The sequence below is a fragment of the Callionymus lyra genome, chromosome 2 (assembly GCF_982586985.1).
Source record: "Callionymus lyra chromosome 2, fCalLyr1.hap1.1, whole genome shotgun sequence".
Lineage (NCBI taxonomy): Eukaryota > Metazoa > Chordata > Actinopteri > Syngnathiformes > Callionymidae > Callionymus > Callionymus lyra.
The window spans coordinates 3,842,140-3,861,706 of NC_141819.1; the positions used below are offsets into that span (position 1 = coordinate 3,842,140).

The 19,567-nt window shown below is 42.7% G+C and overlaps 2 protein-coding genes across 12 annotated transcripts; both read right to left on the minus strand.

Annotated features, from left to right (window-relative positions):
• Positions 1–1,602: 1,602 nt before the first annotated feature.
• LOC148085097 (ERC protein 2-like) lies at positions 1,603–5,122 on the minus strand. The gene is made up of 12 exons (XM_087781473.1): positions 4,724–5,122; positions 4,515–4,658; positions 4,285–4,452; positions 4,062–4,229; positions 3,861–3,998; positions 3,652–3,774; positions 3,467–3,582; positions 3,339–3,399; positions 3,109–3,269; positions 2,913–3,039; positions 1,693–1,785; positions 1,603–1,629 (listed from the first exon to the last, which is right to left on the minus strand). Exons 1-12 carry the CDS (start codon positions 5,120–5,122, stop codon positions 1,603–1,605), a joined length of 1,725 nt encoding a protein of 574 aa, XP_087637599.1.
• A 2,327-nt stretch (positions 5,123–7,449) lies between these two features.
• On the minus strand, positions 7,450–16,383 carry LOC148085098 (ninjurin-2-like). 11 transcript variants are annotated; one of them, XM_087783269.1, is made up of 6 exons: positions 16,225–16,383; positions 14,406–14,536; positions 14,241–14,320; positions 12,022–12,141; positions 11,475–11,686; positions 9,413–9,479 (listed from the first exon to the last, which is right to left on the minus strand). In XM_087783269.1, the coding sequence occupies exons 1-5, from the start codon at positions 16,303–16,305 to the stop codon at positions 11,517–11,519; spliced, it is 582 nt and encodes a 193-aa protein (XP_087639395.1). In that variant the 5' UTR covers positions 16,306–16,383; the 3' UTR covers positions 9,413–9,479; positions 11,475–11,516. The 11 variants fall into 11 exon arrangements, 8 of the variants coding, with proteins under 8 accessions (XP_087639400.1, XP_087639396.1, XP_087639399.1 ...); XR_015710480.1 differs by lacking the exon at positions 9,413–9,479 and adding an exon at positions 9,489–11,089 and having other exon boundaries at positions 11,196–11,686; XR_015710478.1 differs by lacking the exon at positions 9,413–9,479 and adding an exon at positions 9,489–11,089 and having other exon boundaries at positions 11,156–11,686.
• Between the last annotated feature and the right edge of the window lie 3,184 nt (positions 16,384–19,567).

The following is a 19,567-nucleotide window of genomic DNA, read 5'->3' on the forward strand; positions in this document are numbered from 1 at the left end:
GACAGTAAAAATCAGGAAATGACAAATAAAGAGGAAACAATAGAAGCTAAAAAATACATGAAAATCTAATAATAATGTTAATAATACACGTGTACGACTAATGTACAGTCAATAATACTCATGTTATTATCAATAATACTACGACTCGTGATGACAATAACAAAAAAAGGTGATAATAATAATACTGACAATAATCAGAGCCTTTTTTGTCATAAAATAATGTTAAAATAAAACGATTGAAATAAAAATAAATAAAATACAATAAATAAAAGGAAGAAAAAATAACAAAACTAATACTACTAATAATTATGATTATTTTTTTTACAGTATTTATTTTTAAAACTATTTTAAAAAATCGGTGGAGAAAACTGAATGAAGATCAAAAACTTCACAAGTTTATTTTCGTGTTTTTGTGTTTTTAAAATGTTGGACTGTTCGTCAGTGATGCCTTCAGTTCCAAGTGTAAGTTCTGCAGCATCTCCAGCTAACAATAAACGACATTTAATTGAAATAAGAAACAATTATCATCTATTTTTTCACGAAACGAAAACGAAAAAGTTCGTCATGAATTGAAACTGAAATAGACTCAAGTTTCATTGGATTCTATTCTCGTCAAACATCCACAGAAAACTTTTTACTTTCAATAAAATGCAGAATAAAACCAGATCATTAAGATAAAAATATATACTTCACATGCTCTTAAGAGCAGCTTCAGCACGTGAGGAAACATCACTTCTATGGTATAAAGTATGTGTAGTATGTGTTGGCATCATCGCAGCAAAAGTACTTTTTATAGTAATAAATACTACACAGTATTTGCAGTGTTTCAGAAATCACTTTTATTAGCACTGGTGTTGGTGGTGAAACAACACATAAATAATGTGATTGATGATATAATCTTTTAGTATTTACAACTCTGAGTACCAACTGTAATATTTGTATTATTGTTACGTTTAAACTGAAAAAAACACTGTTTACACACACGGATACAAATTGTGTTTTTTCCAGATAATAAAACGTATGAAAAACACACATGTTGACATAAAATAATACGATTGAAATAAAAATAAATAAAATACAATAAATAAAAATGGAGAAAGAATAACAAAACGAATACTACAAATACTTTTGAATTAAAACCTTCTCTTTTTTTTTACCGTTTTTATTTTTAAAACTATTTTAAAACATCGATGGATAAAACTCAAATCCAACAGCGACAGAAATTGAATGAAGATGAAAAACTTCAACAAATAATCTCATTTATGATATAATTGATTAGTATTTACAACTCTGAGTACTGGAGCAACACAACTGTAATATTTACATTATTGTTACGTTTAAACTAAAAAAACACAACTGTTTACGTTTATAATATAAAAAACAGAAATAAACATTTTTTTTTCCTGCAGGAGTCTATCGAACAAAACAATATCTCACTTCTTGAACAAAGAACACACGCTTGATAGCAGGTGGTGTTGGTTCTCAGTCTTTAGGTTCAGGTTCAAATCCAGCTGCAGGTTCAACTCCGGTTCCCATGTAGTCCTGATGGGGGTGGACACCTTTCCAGGGTGTCCCCTGCCTCTGCCGCTCACCGTCTGCTGCTCAGGCCCAGATTCCGTCCTCGTCGTCCTGAGAAGCGACAACGACAGGACGTTTCAAACTTGTGTTTGATGTTCTTGTCGCTGCTCTCACCTGTTCAGGTGATGCTTTCACGACCTCCGCGTCTTCCTGGTGTTTGTGCTTCTCGTCAAAGTTTGCGGCCAAAAGTTTCATCCTCGTCTGAGTCTGAGCAGACGATACACGCGCGTCAACACCAGAGGGCGCCAGAGCTCAGTGTTTCAAGCGATAGTTAAACATTAGTGATAGTTTAGTTCAACGATCACTAATGTTTAACTCAGCAAACACAACAAAAGATAACGTCGATTAATAAAACAGGTTCATTTAGGAAAGAAAAATCTTCTGATGGTTTTATTGAAGCATCTTTTCTGGTATTTAATCGTTAAAAGACATCTTGTTTATATAAATATACATATATTTTTGTATTTAAATACTTTAAAAAATGTTATTTCCTTTATTTTTCTTCTGATATTTAATCATTAAAGACATAATATTTAACGAACACCAAAAAATATAACATAACTACTAATGTAATAACTACTAACTAACTAAAATGTAAAGATATACATGTATTTTTGTATTTAAACACTTTTTAAAATTATATTTACTGGGTTTTTTTCTGGAATTGAATCATTAAAATACATAATATTTCCCGAACACCAAAAATATAACTTATAACTACTAATAAAACGTATAAATATAAATATATTTGTGTATTTAAATACTTTAAAAAATGTTATTTATTGTTTTTTCCCCTGGTATTTAATCATTACAAGACATTATATTTATATAAATATACATATATTTTTGTATTTAAAAAAAAAAAAAAAGAAGTTATTTATTGTTTTTTTTCTGATATTTAATTATTAAAATACATCATATTTACCGAACACCAAAAATATAACATAACTACTAATAAAATGTAAAAATATACATATATTTTTGTATTTAAACACTTTTTAAAATGTTATTTATTGTTTTTTTTTCCGGTATTTAATCATTGAAAGACATAATATTTCCCGAACAACACAAATATAACTTATAACTACTAATAAAACGTATAAATATATATATATATTTTGTATTTAAACCATTTTTAAAATGTTATTTACTGTTTTTTTCTGGGATTTAATCACTAAGACTCTAAAACTCCTAAACAACAAAACTATGACTTCTTTTTTTTTTAAACTAAACATATTTGTTTTGATTAAAGCAACTTTTTTCGTGTTAATGATAAAAAATCGACCTTCATTGATGACCTCAGTGACCCCCAGAGCTGCAGTTCACAGCTGTACCTGCAGGCGGAGCTGACGCAGCATCTCCTCCTTCTGTCTCCTCAGGGTCTCCAGCTCCTCCGGGGTCTTCTCAGGGACGTCCAGCTGAGCGTCCGTCTCACTGATGGAGGACAACAGCGCCTCCTGCCTGCGCACATGGACACACACACACACATGAGTGTGAGGTGTGTGTACTTGCATGTGTGTGTGTTTGTACTTCAAAGCCAGCAGCTGCTCCAGGTGTTCCTGCTTCTCCTTCCTCAACGTGGCCATGTGACTCTCTTTCTCAGCCAACGAGACCTGAGCCGCCGTCAGTTTGTCTCTGACAACCTGCAGTTCCTGTTTCACCGTCTCCATGGAGACCAGCAGTTGATCCACCTGACGAAGACACACACACACACACACCTTTGTGTTAACATGAACACACACACGCTGGTCACACCCAACCTGGATCTTCAGGGAACTCTGGTCCAGCCGGTCCAGTTTCTCCATCTGGTCCTTGACCTGCCTGTGAGGAGGTGTTAACACAGTCTTGTTACACAATCACACACACACATGCACACACACACACACACCTCTCCATCTGCTCCACCAGGTCCTCCAGACTCTCCTTCTGGGTCTCGTTTTCTTTCAGCAGCTCCGTCAGACGCTCGACTTCCATCTTCAGTTTGAGGTCTTCAGAGGTTCCTCCCTGAAGGAGAACCAGACACACACTGAGGAGGAGGAGGCTGTGAGTGTGTGTGTGTGTATGAGTGTGTACCTCCTCAATCTCCAGCTCGTTCGTCTCCTTCTCCTTCTCCTTCTCCTTCTCCTTCTCCTTCTCCTTCTCCTTCTCCTTCTCCTTCTCCTTCTCCTTCTCCTGCATCTTCTGGATGGTTTGCTCCTGCAGGAGGAGAAACTCACGCGATGAGCATCTCCAGGTTCACTGACATGACGTCGACCTTCAGGGACCACCACGTGGAGCTGTACCTTCTCAGCCAGCAGGACCTCCAGTGCCGCAAGGCCCGAGTCTGACTTGGACGCCTCCACCTGCAGGCTCTTGATCTGCTCCTTCATGACGTCCATCTGGTTGTTCTTGTCCCTCAGGTGATCTTGTAGGTTCTCCACCTGAAGCTCATGACCAAACGACCATGACTTGAAGGTTCACACCAGAGCATCGTGGGTTCGTACCTTCTTCAGCAACACCCCCACCTTCCGTTCCTTCACCTCCATCATGTCCTTGAGGTCCTTGCACTCGCCCAGTCCACTCCTCTTCTCCTCCATCAGGTCACTCACCTGCTGGTTCTTCTGCGAGACCAGAGAGTCTTTCTCCGTCAGACGGTTGCGCAGATCCTCCACCTGGAGCACATGATGGTGAGAAGACTGGAGATACTGAGATGGTCCCGGCGATCACCTCGCTCTTCAGGAGTTCGGTGGTCTTCTCTTTGGCTCTCAGGGACTCCTTCAACACCTCCACGTGCTGACCGCTGTCCGACAGCTGGTTCTTCAGAGCGTCCAGTTTGGTCCTGAGGGAGAGGATCTCGCCGTCCTTCCGTCCCAGCTGCTGCTTCATCTGCTCCATCTGAGGGTGGAGGAAACGTTTGGTCCTGGACCTTCAGTGGTGGAGCTGAAGATGGCAGCTACCTGGCTCCTGATGAAGGCGCAGTGAGACCGAAGGGCCTCCATCTCCCGCAGCTCCTCGCCGCTCCTCGCCGCGCTGCTCCTCAGGCGCTTCATCCTGTCGTCCAGGTCCCTCAGACATCGTTCCAGCAGAGAGATCTTCACGTCCTGCGGGACAACCACAGCTTCGAGGTCATCGTGGACTTCAGCGAGAGGGGAGGTGGACCACCGACCTTCTTCTGGATGACGCTCTGGAGACTGGAGGTCTCTCTGGACTCAAACACCCCCACGGGGTCTGAGGGGTGATGGTGAGGATGGGGGAGGCAGGGATGAGCAGAAGGTGAGGGGAAGGAGGACGAGTGTTGGAGGATCACGGGGGACACCAGCAGCGGGGGGCGGTTGTAGGGGCGCCGGGGCGAGAGGCGGCGATGGGGGGGCGGAGGCGAGGGGGCGGGGAAGGAGGGGGACGAGCGGAGCAGGGGAGGGGAGTCGTGCCGGAAGGGGGGAGCCACGTGGAAAGGGGGAGGAACAGGGATGGAGGGAGACGCCGGGAAATGAGGGGAGAGGAGACGCCTCCCTCGGACCGAGGAGCCGGTCTTCGTCCTGCGGGGGTCCAGGCGTCCGTCCCACATCCTCCTCACTTGAAAGACTGGAGTCACCCGGGAGTGACGGAGGAGGATGGAGGGAGGAGGAGGAGGAGGAGGAGGAGCAGGAGGAGGAGCAGAGTCAAGGCCGTGAAAGACCAGGACACAGAAGGAGACACGGAACGATGGACAAACACAAAGACACAAACCAGGAGTGAAAGAAAAACGGGACAAAGTCGCGAACGCATGACTGGGTCTCGCCGACGACACACACTCTAGCGCACACTCAGTCAAACACAAATATTAACAAACAAAAATAAACAAACACATGAGTATACACGCACAGTGACACACACTGACACACACATATACACACAGACTCACACATACACACACGAACTAATATACATATACACACAGACTCACACACATATACACACAGACTCACAAACACATATAAACACAGACTCACACACACATATACACACAGACTCACACACATATACACACAGACTCACACCCATATACACACAGACTCACACGCACATATAAACACAGACTCACACACACATATACACACAGACTCACACACATATACACACAGACTCATATACATATACACACAGACTCATATACATATACACACAGACTCACACACATATACACACAGACTCACACACACATATACACACAGACTCACACACATATACACACAGACTCATATACATATACACACATATACACACAGACTCACACACATATACACACAGACTCATATACATATACACACAGACTCATATACATATACACACAGACTCACACACATATACACACAGACTCACACACACATATACACACAGACTCACACACATATACACACAGACTCATATACATATACACACATATACACACAGACTCACACACATATACACACAGACTCATATACACATATACACAAAGACTCACAAACACATATAAACACAGACTCACACACATATACACACAGACTCACACACATATACACACAGACTCATATACATATACACACAGACTCACACACATATACACACAGACTCACACACACATATACACAAAGACTCACAAACACATATAAACACAGACTCAAACACACATACACACAAACTCACACACATATACAAACAGACACACACACACATATACACACAGACTCACAAACAAATATACACACAGACTCACAAACACATATACGCACAGACTCACACACACATATACACACAGACTCACGTACACATATACACACAGACTCACAAACAAATATAAACACAGACTCACAAACACATATACACACAGACTCACAAACACATATAAACACAGACTCACAAACACATATAAACAGAGACTCACAAACACATACACACAGACTCACACACACATATACACACAGACTCACAAACACATATACACACATATTCACACACACATATACACACAGACTCATAAACATATGCACACAGACTCACACACACATATACACACAGACTCACAAACACATATACACACAGACTCACAAACACATATACACACATATTCACACACACATATACACACAGACTCACGCACACATATGCACACAGACTCACACACACATATACACACAGACTCACAAACACATATACACACATATTCACACACACATATACACACAGACTCATAAACATATGCACACAGACTCACACACACATATACACACAGACTCACAAACACATATACACACAGACTCACAAACACATATACACACATATTCACACACACATATACACACAGACTCACGCACACATATGCACACAGACTCACACACACATATACACACAGACTCACAAACACATATACACACAGACTCACAAACACATATACACACATATTCACACACACATATACACACAGACTCACGCACACATATACACACAGACTCACACACACATATACACACAGACTCACACACACATATACACACAGACTCACACACACATATACACACAGACTCACAAACACATATACACACAGACTCACAAACACATATAAACAGAGACTCACAAACACATATACACACAGACTCACACACACATATACACACAGACTCACAAACACATATACACAGACTCACACACACATATACACACAGACTCACAAACACATATACACACAGACTCACACACACATATACACACAGACTCACACACACATATACACACAGACTCACACACACATATACACACAGACTCACAAACACATATACACACAGACTCACACACACATATACACACAGACTCACAAACACATATACACACAGACTCACACACACATATACACACAGACTCACACACACATTTATTTAAACTTGTTTATTTCGCAACACTTTCAACCCCAGGACTCTCGATCACAGAGTGCAGTTACACAGCGTCGCTACAAGGGGGCAGTATTTCCCGAGGTGACGAAGGACTGTAGCGCAGAGACTTGATCACGTGTCAGTTCCTCTGCTGGTTTAGGTTATAAAAGTTTATTTTGTTGACACTTTTATTGACCACAGAGACTTGACCTTTGACCCTGCAAGGACTGGGATTTGAACCACCGACTGTTGACGAATCATTATGTGTTTTAGAAAAGTTACCTTGAATCAGTAGATTTTACCTTCACTGTAGTGTGTGTGTGTGCGTGTGTGTGTGGGGGTGTGTGTGTGTGCGTGTGTGTGCGTGCGTGTGGGGGTGTGTGTGTGTGCGTGTGTCTTTGTGTACATATGTCTACATGTGTATGTCATTATCTGTGTAAGTTCGAGTGAACAATGTGTGTCTTAGTGTATTTGTGTATTCATGTTGTGTATGGGAGTTTAGATGTGCATTTGTGTGTCTAAATCTTCATGTGTGTGTTGGTGCATGTACTGTATGTGTGAGAGTCAGTGTATGTGTGTGTTAGTGTATGTACATGTGTGTAAGAGTCAGTGTATACACGTGTACATGTGTGTAAGAGTCAGTGTGTGTGAACTTGTGTGTGAGTTAGTGTATGTTTGTGTACAAGTGTGTGAGTCAGTGTATGTGTGTTTACATGTGTATGAGTCAGTGTGTGTGTACATGTATGTGTGTGTGTACGTGTGTGTGTGTCATTGTATGTGTGTGTGCACACGTCACGTGTTTGAGTCAGTGTATGTGTACATGTGTGTGTGAGTCATTGACTGTGTGTGTGTACACGTGGGCGAGTCAGTGTTTGTGTACATGTGTGTGTGAGTCATTGACTGTGTGTGTGTACACGTGTGTGAGTCAGTGTGTTTGTACACATGTGTGAGTCAGTGTGTTTGTACACATGTGCGATTCAGTGTGTTTGTACACATGTGCGAGTCAGTGTGTTTGTACACATGTGCGAGTCAGTGTGTTTGTACACGTGTGTGAGTCAGTGTGTTTGTACACATGTGCGAGTCAGTGTGTTTGTACACTTTGTGAGTCAGTGTGTTTGTACACATGTGTGAGTCAGTGTGTTTGTACACATGTGCGAGTCAGTGTGTTTGTACACATGTGTGAGTCAGTGTGTTTGTACACATGTGTGAGTCAGTGTGTTTGTACACATGTGCGAGTCAGTGTGTTTGTACACATGTGCGAGTCAGTGTGTTTGTACACATGTGCGAGTCAGTGCACTCTGACGCTCAACCAGGGAAAATACCCGGAGCTCTGGATTCCAAAGGTACTGATGAAAATGTTGAGGACGGACGTGATGAAGACGATGATGATGTTGACGTTGTTCAGGAGGTTCAGACGCTTCTGCAGGACCGGATTGTTCAGGTCCCGCCTCCCTGACACACACACAGACAGACACACACACACACACACACACACACACACACACACACACACACACAAACACACACACACACACACACACACAGACCCACACATCTGTGAGCGTAAACAAACAATAACCCTTCCATCATTTCAACAGCAGGGGGCAGTAGAAGGTCAGGTCAAAGGTCAGACACTTGAATCCTATTATTTTTGTGTTAAAGTGTTAAAGTTTGACGACACAAATCGCACACGTTTGACGACACAAATCACACACACACATCAATGTTCACCACAAATATGATTTATTTGTAAAAGTCTAACAAGATCTCAAGATGCACCAGGACCTCACTCACTGTGTGTGTGTAGGTGTGTGTAGATGTGTGTGTGTGTGTCTGTGTGTGTCTGTGTGTGTCTGTGTGTGTGTGTGGTTCAGAAGTGCAGTCGTGCCAGCAGCCAGCGGAAGAAGCCGGTTCTCTTGTTGCCAAAGAAACTGATGAAACCGTTGATGACGGTCGTGGTGAAGATGATTCCTGTGGCCACGTTGTTCAGGTGGTCCAGTCTCTTGTGGTTCGACGGGACGTTCAGGTCCCTGCGGGCTGCACACACACACACACACACACACACACACACACACACACAAACACAAACACACACTCACGTGATGAAGATGATGATGATGATGATGATGATGATCACGAAAATTCGTCCACTTGAAATCTATAAAACTGCTTCGATGTTATTTACTCATGGAGCCAACAAAAACTCCCATGATGCTTTGCTACACGCCGCTGTATTTAGCGACGGCCGATCTGTCGCCACGACGCCGCGTTTTTCCAAAATTCCGCGTCGGCGCGCAGAGATGCCGGAAAGCGATCGACGGCCGCGATCGGTCGACTGGGCGGCAAAGCATCGCAGGAGCCGTCCGGGTCACCGTCACCGAGTATGTTGGTCGAAGGCGAGTTGTGTGTTCAAATGAAAGTAACACAAAAGTGAGTCGACACCTCAGATATTTATCTTGTCATGGGACGACGCCGACAAAACAACACTTTGACACAACAAACACTAGTTTGTGTAAAGTTTATACAACAGTGTAAACAAATTGTTGCCTCAATAATAATCAACTTCTGTTTGTCATTTTCCCTCCAAAATGTCACGTGACTCGTTAGTGTAACTAGATCTGTGTCTACTTATCTTAGTGCACTGGTTAGTATCATCAGGATAGTGTACGTACTAACTAGTAACTAATCCTCCACAGATAGTATGTCTCAAATCAAACTCTGCTGCTACACACTAACAGGAAATGACGCGACAGCTTCTTCTTCTACTACTATTTAAGGATGATTTCAAGCAGCTGTAGGAACACTAGCGACACCTGCTGGCAGCACGTTTGGTTTCAAGAAATATGAGAAATATTGACGAGATATTTACGACAGTATCAGCAGCGAAGACATGTTTATCCTCGTACTGCTGCTGAAAATACACCTGTAAGTATATGTATGTATATATAGATATATATATATATCTATATATATAAAGATATATATATATATCTATATATATATAAACGTAACTTCCATTTACAACGTCAAGGTCACTAAGATGGAGTCGTTTAGTGTAGAAAGTGTCCATCGATCCATACTCAGTTTTGTGTGTGTTTTAGTGACAATCTAGTGTGTATGGAGCACTACATTTACATACTAAGAATTGAGACGCACTTATGCACGAAAAATAAGTTTAAGTACACAAGTATGATTTGAGACACAGCTACAGACTACTTTTTGTGTGAGTCCGTGTGTCTATGAGTCTGTGTGTACTTGTGGTTGTGAATCTGTGTGTATATGAGTCTGTGTGTAAAAGAGTCAGTGTATACTTGTGCTTGTGAGTCTGTGTGTACTTGTGCGTCTGTGTGTATATGAGTCTGTGTGTACTTGTACTTGTGAGTCTGTGTGTACTTGTGCTTGTGCGTCTGTGTGTATATGAGTCTGTGTGTACTTGTACTTGTGAGTCTGTGTGTACTTGTACTTGTGAGTCTGTGTGTATATGAGTCTGTGTGTACTTGTACTTGTGAGTCTGTGTGTATATGAGTCTGTGTGTACTTGTGCTTGTGAGTCTGTGTGTATATGAGTCTGTGTGTACTTGTACTTGTGAGTCTGTGTGTATATGAGTCTGTGTGTACTTGTACTTGTGAGTCTGTGTGTATATGAGTCTGTGTGTATATGAGCCTGTGTGTACTTGTTAGTCTGTGTGTATATGAGTCTGTGAGTACATGTACTTGTGAGTCTGTGTGTATATGAGTCTGTGTGTACTTGTACTTGTGAGTCTGTGTGTATATGAGTCTGTGTGTACTTGTACTTGTGAGTCTGTGTGTATATGAGTCTGTGTGTATATGAGCCTGTGTGTACTTGTGAGTCTGTGTGTATATGAGTCTGTGTGTATATGAGCCTGTGTGTACTTGTTAGTCTGTGTGTATATGAGTCTGTGAGTACATGTACTTGTTGTCCCGTGAAAAGATCTACTTCAGAAACACGAGGCTCGACTCACTCTTGTGTCGATAAATGTTAATTTAAAACACCAACAAAAACGGCGAGTACTTCAAACGTGTCCTCGTGGTTGTGTTGTTGTTGTCGACACGTTCACAGGATGAAGCGTTGGAACAGCCAGCGCAGAAAACAGCTGCGTTGAGTACACAGAGTAGACTTGATGATGTTGACGATGAAGGTGAACACGATGATGTTGGTGACACAAGAGTTCAGGGCGTTTAGGAGGCGGCGGTGAGATGAGAGGAGGGAGTACTCCAGACAAGCTACACACACATGTACACAAACACACACACACACACACACACACACCGAACATTAGGCAGTGGATGAAGATGATGATGAAAGCGAACAGTCAGTCCATGACCTCTGGTGGTGAACCGACAAACTGCACGCACGAGGGTCATATTGGGTTCTACATCATTTGTTGCTCCGCCCTCTAACCGGTTAGAGGGCGGAGCACCAAATGACGTAGAACCTGAGATTATGATGATAACTCAGGGGTTGTTTGTTTGTGTAGCAGTGTGATAGTGTTGTTGGCGACCCGTTCAGTGGATGAAGCGATGGAACAGCCAGCGCAGCAAACAGCTGCGGTGAGTACCCAGAGTAGACTTGATGATGTTGACGATGAAGGTGAACACGATGATGTTGGTGACACAAGAGTTCAGGACGACTAGGAGGCGGTGATGAGATGAGAGGAGGGAGGAGTACTCCAGACGAGCTACACACACACACACACACACATGGAGACACACAAACACACACACGGAGACACACAAACAAACACACAAAGACACAGTTGGCTACCTGGTATAAGATGAAAGTACTGATGACATCATATATTAAAGTGTTAAGCACCTATGTGTGTGTGTGTGTGTGTGTGGGGGGGGGGTGTGTTTGTGAGTGTGTGTTTGTGTCTGTGTGTGTGTGTGTGTGTGTGGGTGTGTGACTGTGTTTGTGTTTGAGTGTCCATATGTGTGTGTGTCCGTGTGTGTTTGTCCATGTGTTTCTGCGTGAATGGGTGTGTGTTTGTTGTGACTATGTGGGTGTGTGACTGTGTTTGTGTGTAGGTGTGTAGGTGTGTAGGTGTCCTTGTGTGTACATGTTTCTGCCTGAATGTGTTTGTCTTTGTGATTGTTTGTTTCTGTGTGTGTGTTTTTGTGACTGTGTGTGTGTGTCACTGTGTTTGAGTGTCCATATGTGTGTGTGTCCGTGTGTGTTTGTCCATGTGTTTCTGCGTGAATGTGTGTGTATTTGTAAGTGTCTTGTTTTTTGAGTTTGGGTGTGTGTCATTGTGTGTGTATGTCTTTGTGATTGTTTCTTTCTGTGCGTGTTTTTGTGAGTGTGCCTATGTTTGTTTGTGTGACTGTGTGTTTCTGCTCATATTGTTTTGTGAATGGGTGAGTCATTGTGTGTGTGTGTCTTTGTGATTGTTTATTTCTGTGTGTGTGTTTTTACGAGTGTGTCTATGTTTGTGTGTGTGACTGTGTTTGTGTGTGAGTTCTATGTGTGTGTTTTTCTGTGTGTGGTTTGTTTGTGTGTGTTTGTAAGTGTGTGTGTGTTTGAACTTGTGTGTTGTGTTGTTTGTGTGTTTTTGCACTTGTGTGTGTGTGTGTGTTTGGAATTGTGTGTTTGTCCATGTGTGTGTGTTTGTAAGTGTGTGTGTGTATATTTGTGTGTGTGTGCACTTGTGTGTGTGTTTTTGTGAGTGTGTGACTGTGTTGGTGTGTGAGTTCTATGTGTGTGTTTGTCCGTGTGTGTGTGTGTTTGAACTTGTCTGTTGTGTTGTTTGTGTGTGTTTGCACTTGTGTGTGTGTGTGTGTTTGTAAGTCTGTGTTTGTGTGCACTTGTGTGTGTATGTGTTTGTAAGTCTGTGTGTGTGTGTGGGTTTGCACGTGTGTGTGTGTGCGTGCACTTGTGTGTGTGTGTTTGTAAGTCTGTGTGCGTGTGTGTGTTTGCACTTGTGTGTGTGTGTGTTTGCACTTGTGTGTGTGCGTGCACTTGTGTGTGTGTGTGTTTGTAAGTCTGTGTGTGTGTGTCTGTGTTTGTTTGTAAGTCTGTGTGTGTGTGTGTTTGCACTTGTGTGTGTGTGTTTGCACTTGTGTGTGTGTGTGTGTTTGTAAGTCTGTGTGGGTGTGTGTGTGTTTGCACTTGTGTGTGTGTGTGTGTTTGCACTTGTGTGTGTGTGTTTGTAAGTCTGTGTGGGTGTGTGTGTGTTTGCAAGTCTGTGTGGGTGTGTGTGTGTTTGCACTTGTGTGTGTGTGTTTGTAAGTCTATGTGTGTGTGTAAGTCTGTGTGTGCATCTGTTTGCACTTGTGTGTGTATGTGTGTGTTTGTAAGTCTGTGTGTGTGTGTGTGTGTGTGTGTTTGCAGTTGTGTGTGTTTGTAAATCTGTGTGTGTGTGTGTTTGCACTTGTGTGTGTGTGTGTGTGTGTGTGTGTGTGTGTGTGTGTGTGCACTTGTGTGTGTTTGTAAGTCTGTGCGTGTGTGTGTTTGCACTTGTGAGTGTGTGTCGATATAAAGCAGTGAGTGGGTCAGAAATGCATCCTGGGAAACAGTCCGGTTCGTTCCATCCCAAACACAGAGATGATGATGTTGGTGATGAAGATGATGAAGATCAAGACGGTGACGCCGTCGTTCAAACTGTTCAGACGCTTCTGCTCCGCCTCCTCGGTGATGTCACGGCGAGCTACACCGGCGAGGGTCAACACAACAACGGTGGATGACGTCATCAGATGGTGACGCTAGCACGTTAGCACGTTAGCTTGTTAGCACGTTAGCTTGTTAGCACGTTAGCACGAACCCGAGGCAAGGTCTCACCGATGATGATGATGAGGACGCCGGCGATGATCTGAAGGATCAGCGAGAAGGAGATGAGGGTCAGGACGGCGGCGTAGTACCTGCGGGACGGTAGCGGAGGTTCAGTGTGTGTGTGCGTGTGTGTGTGTGTGTGTGTGCGGCGAAGGGTGGGCGCCCGGGTCGCACCTGTAGCCCGCCCCCTGCTCGATCACCGTCTTCATGTGCGTGACGTTGGCGAGGAACAGAGCCACGTCCAGCATCCCTTCGGCCGCCGTCTTCTTGGTGGCGTAGAGGTTCATGTTCAGGCTCGGCCCCACCTGGAGAGAACACAAGGTGACCTTTGACCTCCGACCTCAGGCTCATTCGAGGAACGGGTCGACGTCCTGCGGCGCCTTCCGCGAGGAACAGAAGGTCGTGTGTTCACAACGACACATGTGATATTGTGTTTCTACTGCAGTGTGTGTGTGTTAGTGTGTGTGTGTTAGAGTGTGTGAACATGTTTCTCTCACACACACTCTTTCACATTCACACACACTCTAACACACACACTGTAACGTTCACACTGAAAAACTCTCATAGACACATGAATCTACATACAGACACACACACATAAAAGCAGACGCACAAACGCCTAAACACACACACAAAGACACACATTTACAGGTACTCAGACACACACACACACATAAATACAGACACACACCCACACTCACTCAGACACATACACAGAAACACACACACCCCCACAAACACTCAAACACACACACACACACACTGAGAGACAGACACACACACACACACACACATACATACATACACACACCCACACACACTGAACAAAGACACACACGCACACACACCCACACACTGAGAGACACACACACACTCACACACACACACCCACACACTGAGAGACACACACTCACACACTGAGAGACACACACTCACACACACACACACACAAACACATTCACACACACACACAAACACACACCCACACACTGAGAGACACACACTCACACACTGAGAGACACACACTCACACACACACACACACACTGAGAGACACACACACACAAACACACACTCACACACTGAGAGACACACACTCACACACACAGACACACACTGAGAGACACACACTCACACACACACACAAACACTCACACACACACTGAGAGACACACACACACACACACACACACACACACTCACACACACAAACACACACTCACACACTGAGAGACACACACTCACACACACACACACACACTGAGAGACACACACTCACACACACACACACACACACTGAGAGACACACACTTACACACACACCCACACACTGAGAGACACACACTCACACACACACCCACACACTGAGAGACACACACTCACACACACACACACACACTGAGAGACACACACACAAACACACACTCACACACTGAGAGACACACACTCACACACTGAGAGACACACACTCACACACACACACACACACTGAGAGACACACACTCACACACACACACACACACACTGAGAGACACTCACACACACACACACACACACACACACACACACACACACACTGAGAGACACTCACACACACACACACTCACACACACACACACACACACTGAGAGACACTCACACACACACACACACACACTGAGAGACACTCACACACACACACACACACACACACACACACACACACTGAGAGACACTCACACACACACACACACACACACACACACACACACACACTCACACACACACACACACACACACTCTGGTAGTTCTTCACACCTGGACTCTAATGGACATTTGATGGACGTCCAGGTTCGACAGAAGAAACACAAACCCCTCAGTTGTAGACCCTCACTGTGAAGGTCAGAGGTCACCGGGACCTTCTGACCACACACGACGGTCAATGTCTTCCCCCTCTGAGGGTCAACACTCCCATGATGCCGAGCGGAAACCCTGCTGAGTACCAGAGGACTCACCTGTAAGGGGCCTCCGGCCGGCATGGTGGATCTCATGGAGGCCAGGTCCATCTCGCGGTTCTGGTCCCGGTCGGTCTTCATGATGCTGGTGTTCTGGAGGCGAGCGACGAGTGGCGCCGACGGCTCCTCACAACAAACATGGCATTGACGCGCTGAAGCTCCGCCCACAGACGACCACCGCCACGACGTCACCGTCGATGATCACGTGACCGTCGGGGGTCACGACCTCAACGCTTCACATCAAAGATGGAGGGTTCGGATCCCGGTCTCGTGCCAGCTTTCCAGCTGCTCCGCTTGAATCGAGGATGAGAGGAACCGTCCAGATGAGTCACGACTCTTTGATCCGACTCGTGACGAGTCGCAGGAGGTCGTAGGGTCAAGTCCACACTGACACTGACATCAGTGACCCTGTGACTGCAACACAATTCTCCTTTGTGCAGTAAAACAATGAGTGTCTGGCACCGCACAACACCGTCAGTCACTCACACACACACACCTGCAGACTCACACTGACACACACACATAAAACAAACACACATCTGCAGACTCACACTGACACACACACATAAAACACACACACATCTGCAGACTCACACTGACACACACACATAAAACACACACACATCTGCAGACTCACACTGACACACACACATAAAACACACACACATCTGCAGACTCACACTGACACACACACATAAAACACACACACACCTGCAGACTCACACTGACACACACATACATAAAACACACACACACCTGCAGACTCACACTGACACACACACACACGTGCATAAACACACACGTATATACATAGAAACACACATATATATACACACACACACACACATACATAAAACACACACGTACAGTATATACATAGAAACACACATATATATACACACACATACATTAAACACACGTATATATATACACACACACACATAAAACACACGTGTATACATAGAAACACACACATATATATATATACACACACACACATATATAAAACACACACGTATACACATAGAAACACACATATATATATACACACATACATAAAACACACATGTATACATAGAAACACACATATATATACACACACACATACATAAAACACACGTGTATACATAGAAACACACGTATATATATACACACACACAGATACATAAAACACACACGTATATACATAGAAACACACATATATATACACACACACATAAAACACACGTGTATACATAGAAACACACATATATATACACACACGTACATAAACACACGTGTATACATAGAAACACACATATATATACACACACACATATATATACACACACGTACATAAAACACACGTGTATACATAGAAACACACATATATATACACACATACATAAAACACACGTGTGTACATATAAACACACATATATATATACACACACACATATATAAAACACACACACCTATATACATAGAAACACACATATATATACACACACATACATAAAACACACGTATATACATAGAAACACACATATATATACACACACATACATTAAACACACGTATATACATAGAAACACACATATATATACACACACACTCACACAAATACATAAAACACACAAACACCTGCAGACTCACACTGAGGAACTACACACACATACATAAAACACACGTGTATACATAGAAACACACATATATATACACACACACATACATAAAACACACGTGTATACATAGAAACACACATATATATATACACACACATATATAAAACACACACACACCTATATACATAGAAACACACATATACAGTATATACACACACATACATAAAACACACGTATATAAATAGAAACACACATATATATACACACACGCTCACACAAATACATAAAACACACACACACCTGCAGACTCACACTGAGGAACTACACACACACACATACATAAAACACACGTGTATACATAGAAACACACATATATACACACACACATACATAAAACACACGTTTATACATATAAACACACATATATATACACACACATACATAAAACACACGTGTATACATAGAAACACATATATATTCACACACATACATAAAACACACGTATATACATAGAAACACACATATATATATACACACACATATATAAAACACACACACCTATATACATAGAAACACACATATATACACACACACTCACACATATATACATAGAAACACACATATATATATATGTATATACATTCACAAACACACATACATAAAACACACACACCTATAGACATAGAAACACACATATATATACACACAAACTCACACAAATACATAAAACACACACACACCTGCAGACTCACACTGAGGAACTACACACACATACATAAAACACAAACACCTATAAAATCGAAACACATATAAAGATATACATACACACACACACATAAATAAAACACACATAAACACCTGCAAGCTCACAATGAGGAACCACACACACACACACACATAAAAAACAAACACATATATACATTGAAACACATATATACATAAAAACACACACACACACAAACTGAGGAATGACACGGATGCTCAGACACACACACCTGCATACACACTTAGGAATGACACACACCCACCTGCAGACACACTTCGAGGAGTTACACACAAATAAAAACATAAAACACACACAAAAACATTTATGAATATACACTGACACACACCTGCAGGTACAAACTGCCGAATCACACACATACAGGTATACATACATATAAACACACACACGTTCAGACACACACTGAGGGATTACACACACATATTCATACACAAACACATATTCATACACACACACACAGACGTGTAAACATTAAAAGTCACTCAAACACACAGTGTCACTAACTTCTCTTATGCACACAAATGTTGACACACTCAAACACCCACACCCACGCAAACATTCTTGCTCACACACACGCGCGCGCACACACACGCGCACGGTTCTTCCACCAAACAGTGACACAAACATCAACACAATGTTCGTGTGTTTTGTTCTCAACAATCTTTGACATGTTTTCATGTTACAAACAGTCAAGTTTTCGACTTTAAAACGCATTTCCGGTTCCAGTATAAAACCTCGAAGACGATAACAACCGGTGTAAGATTAGGTTCGAGACATTTAAAAAGACTCGGACTGAAGTGTTTGTGTCTCATTAATGAATAATTAATCTATTAATTAACTTTATTAAAGTAACAAAACGATCACTTGGTCGCCAGACTCGCGCAAGCATCGCTGACGCTGCTCTTATTTTGAAAGCCTCGCCTCTGGTTCTCGGGATCATTTGACTGGAGGTTCG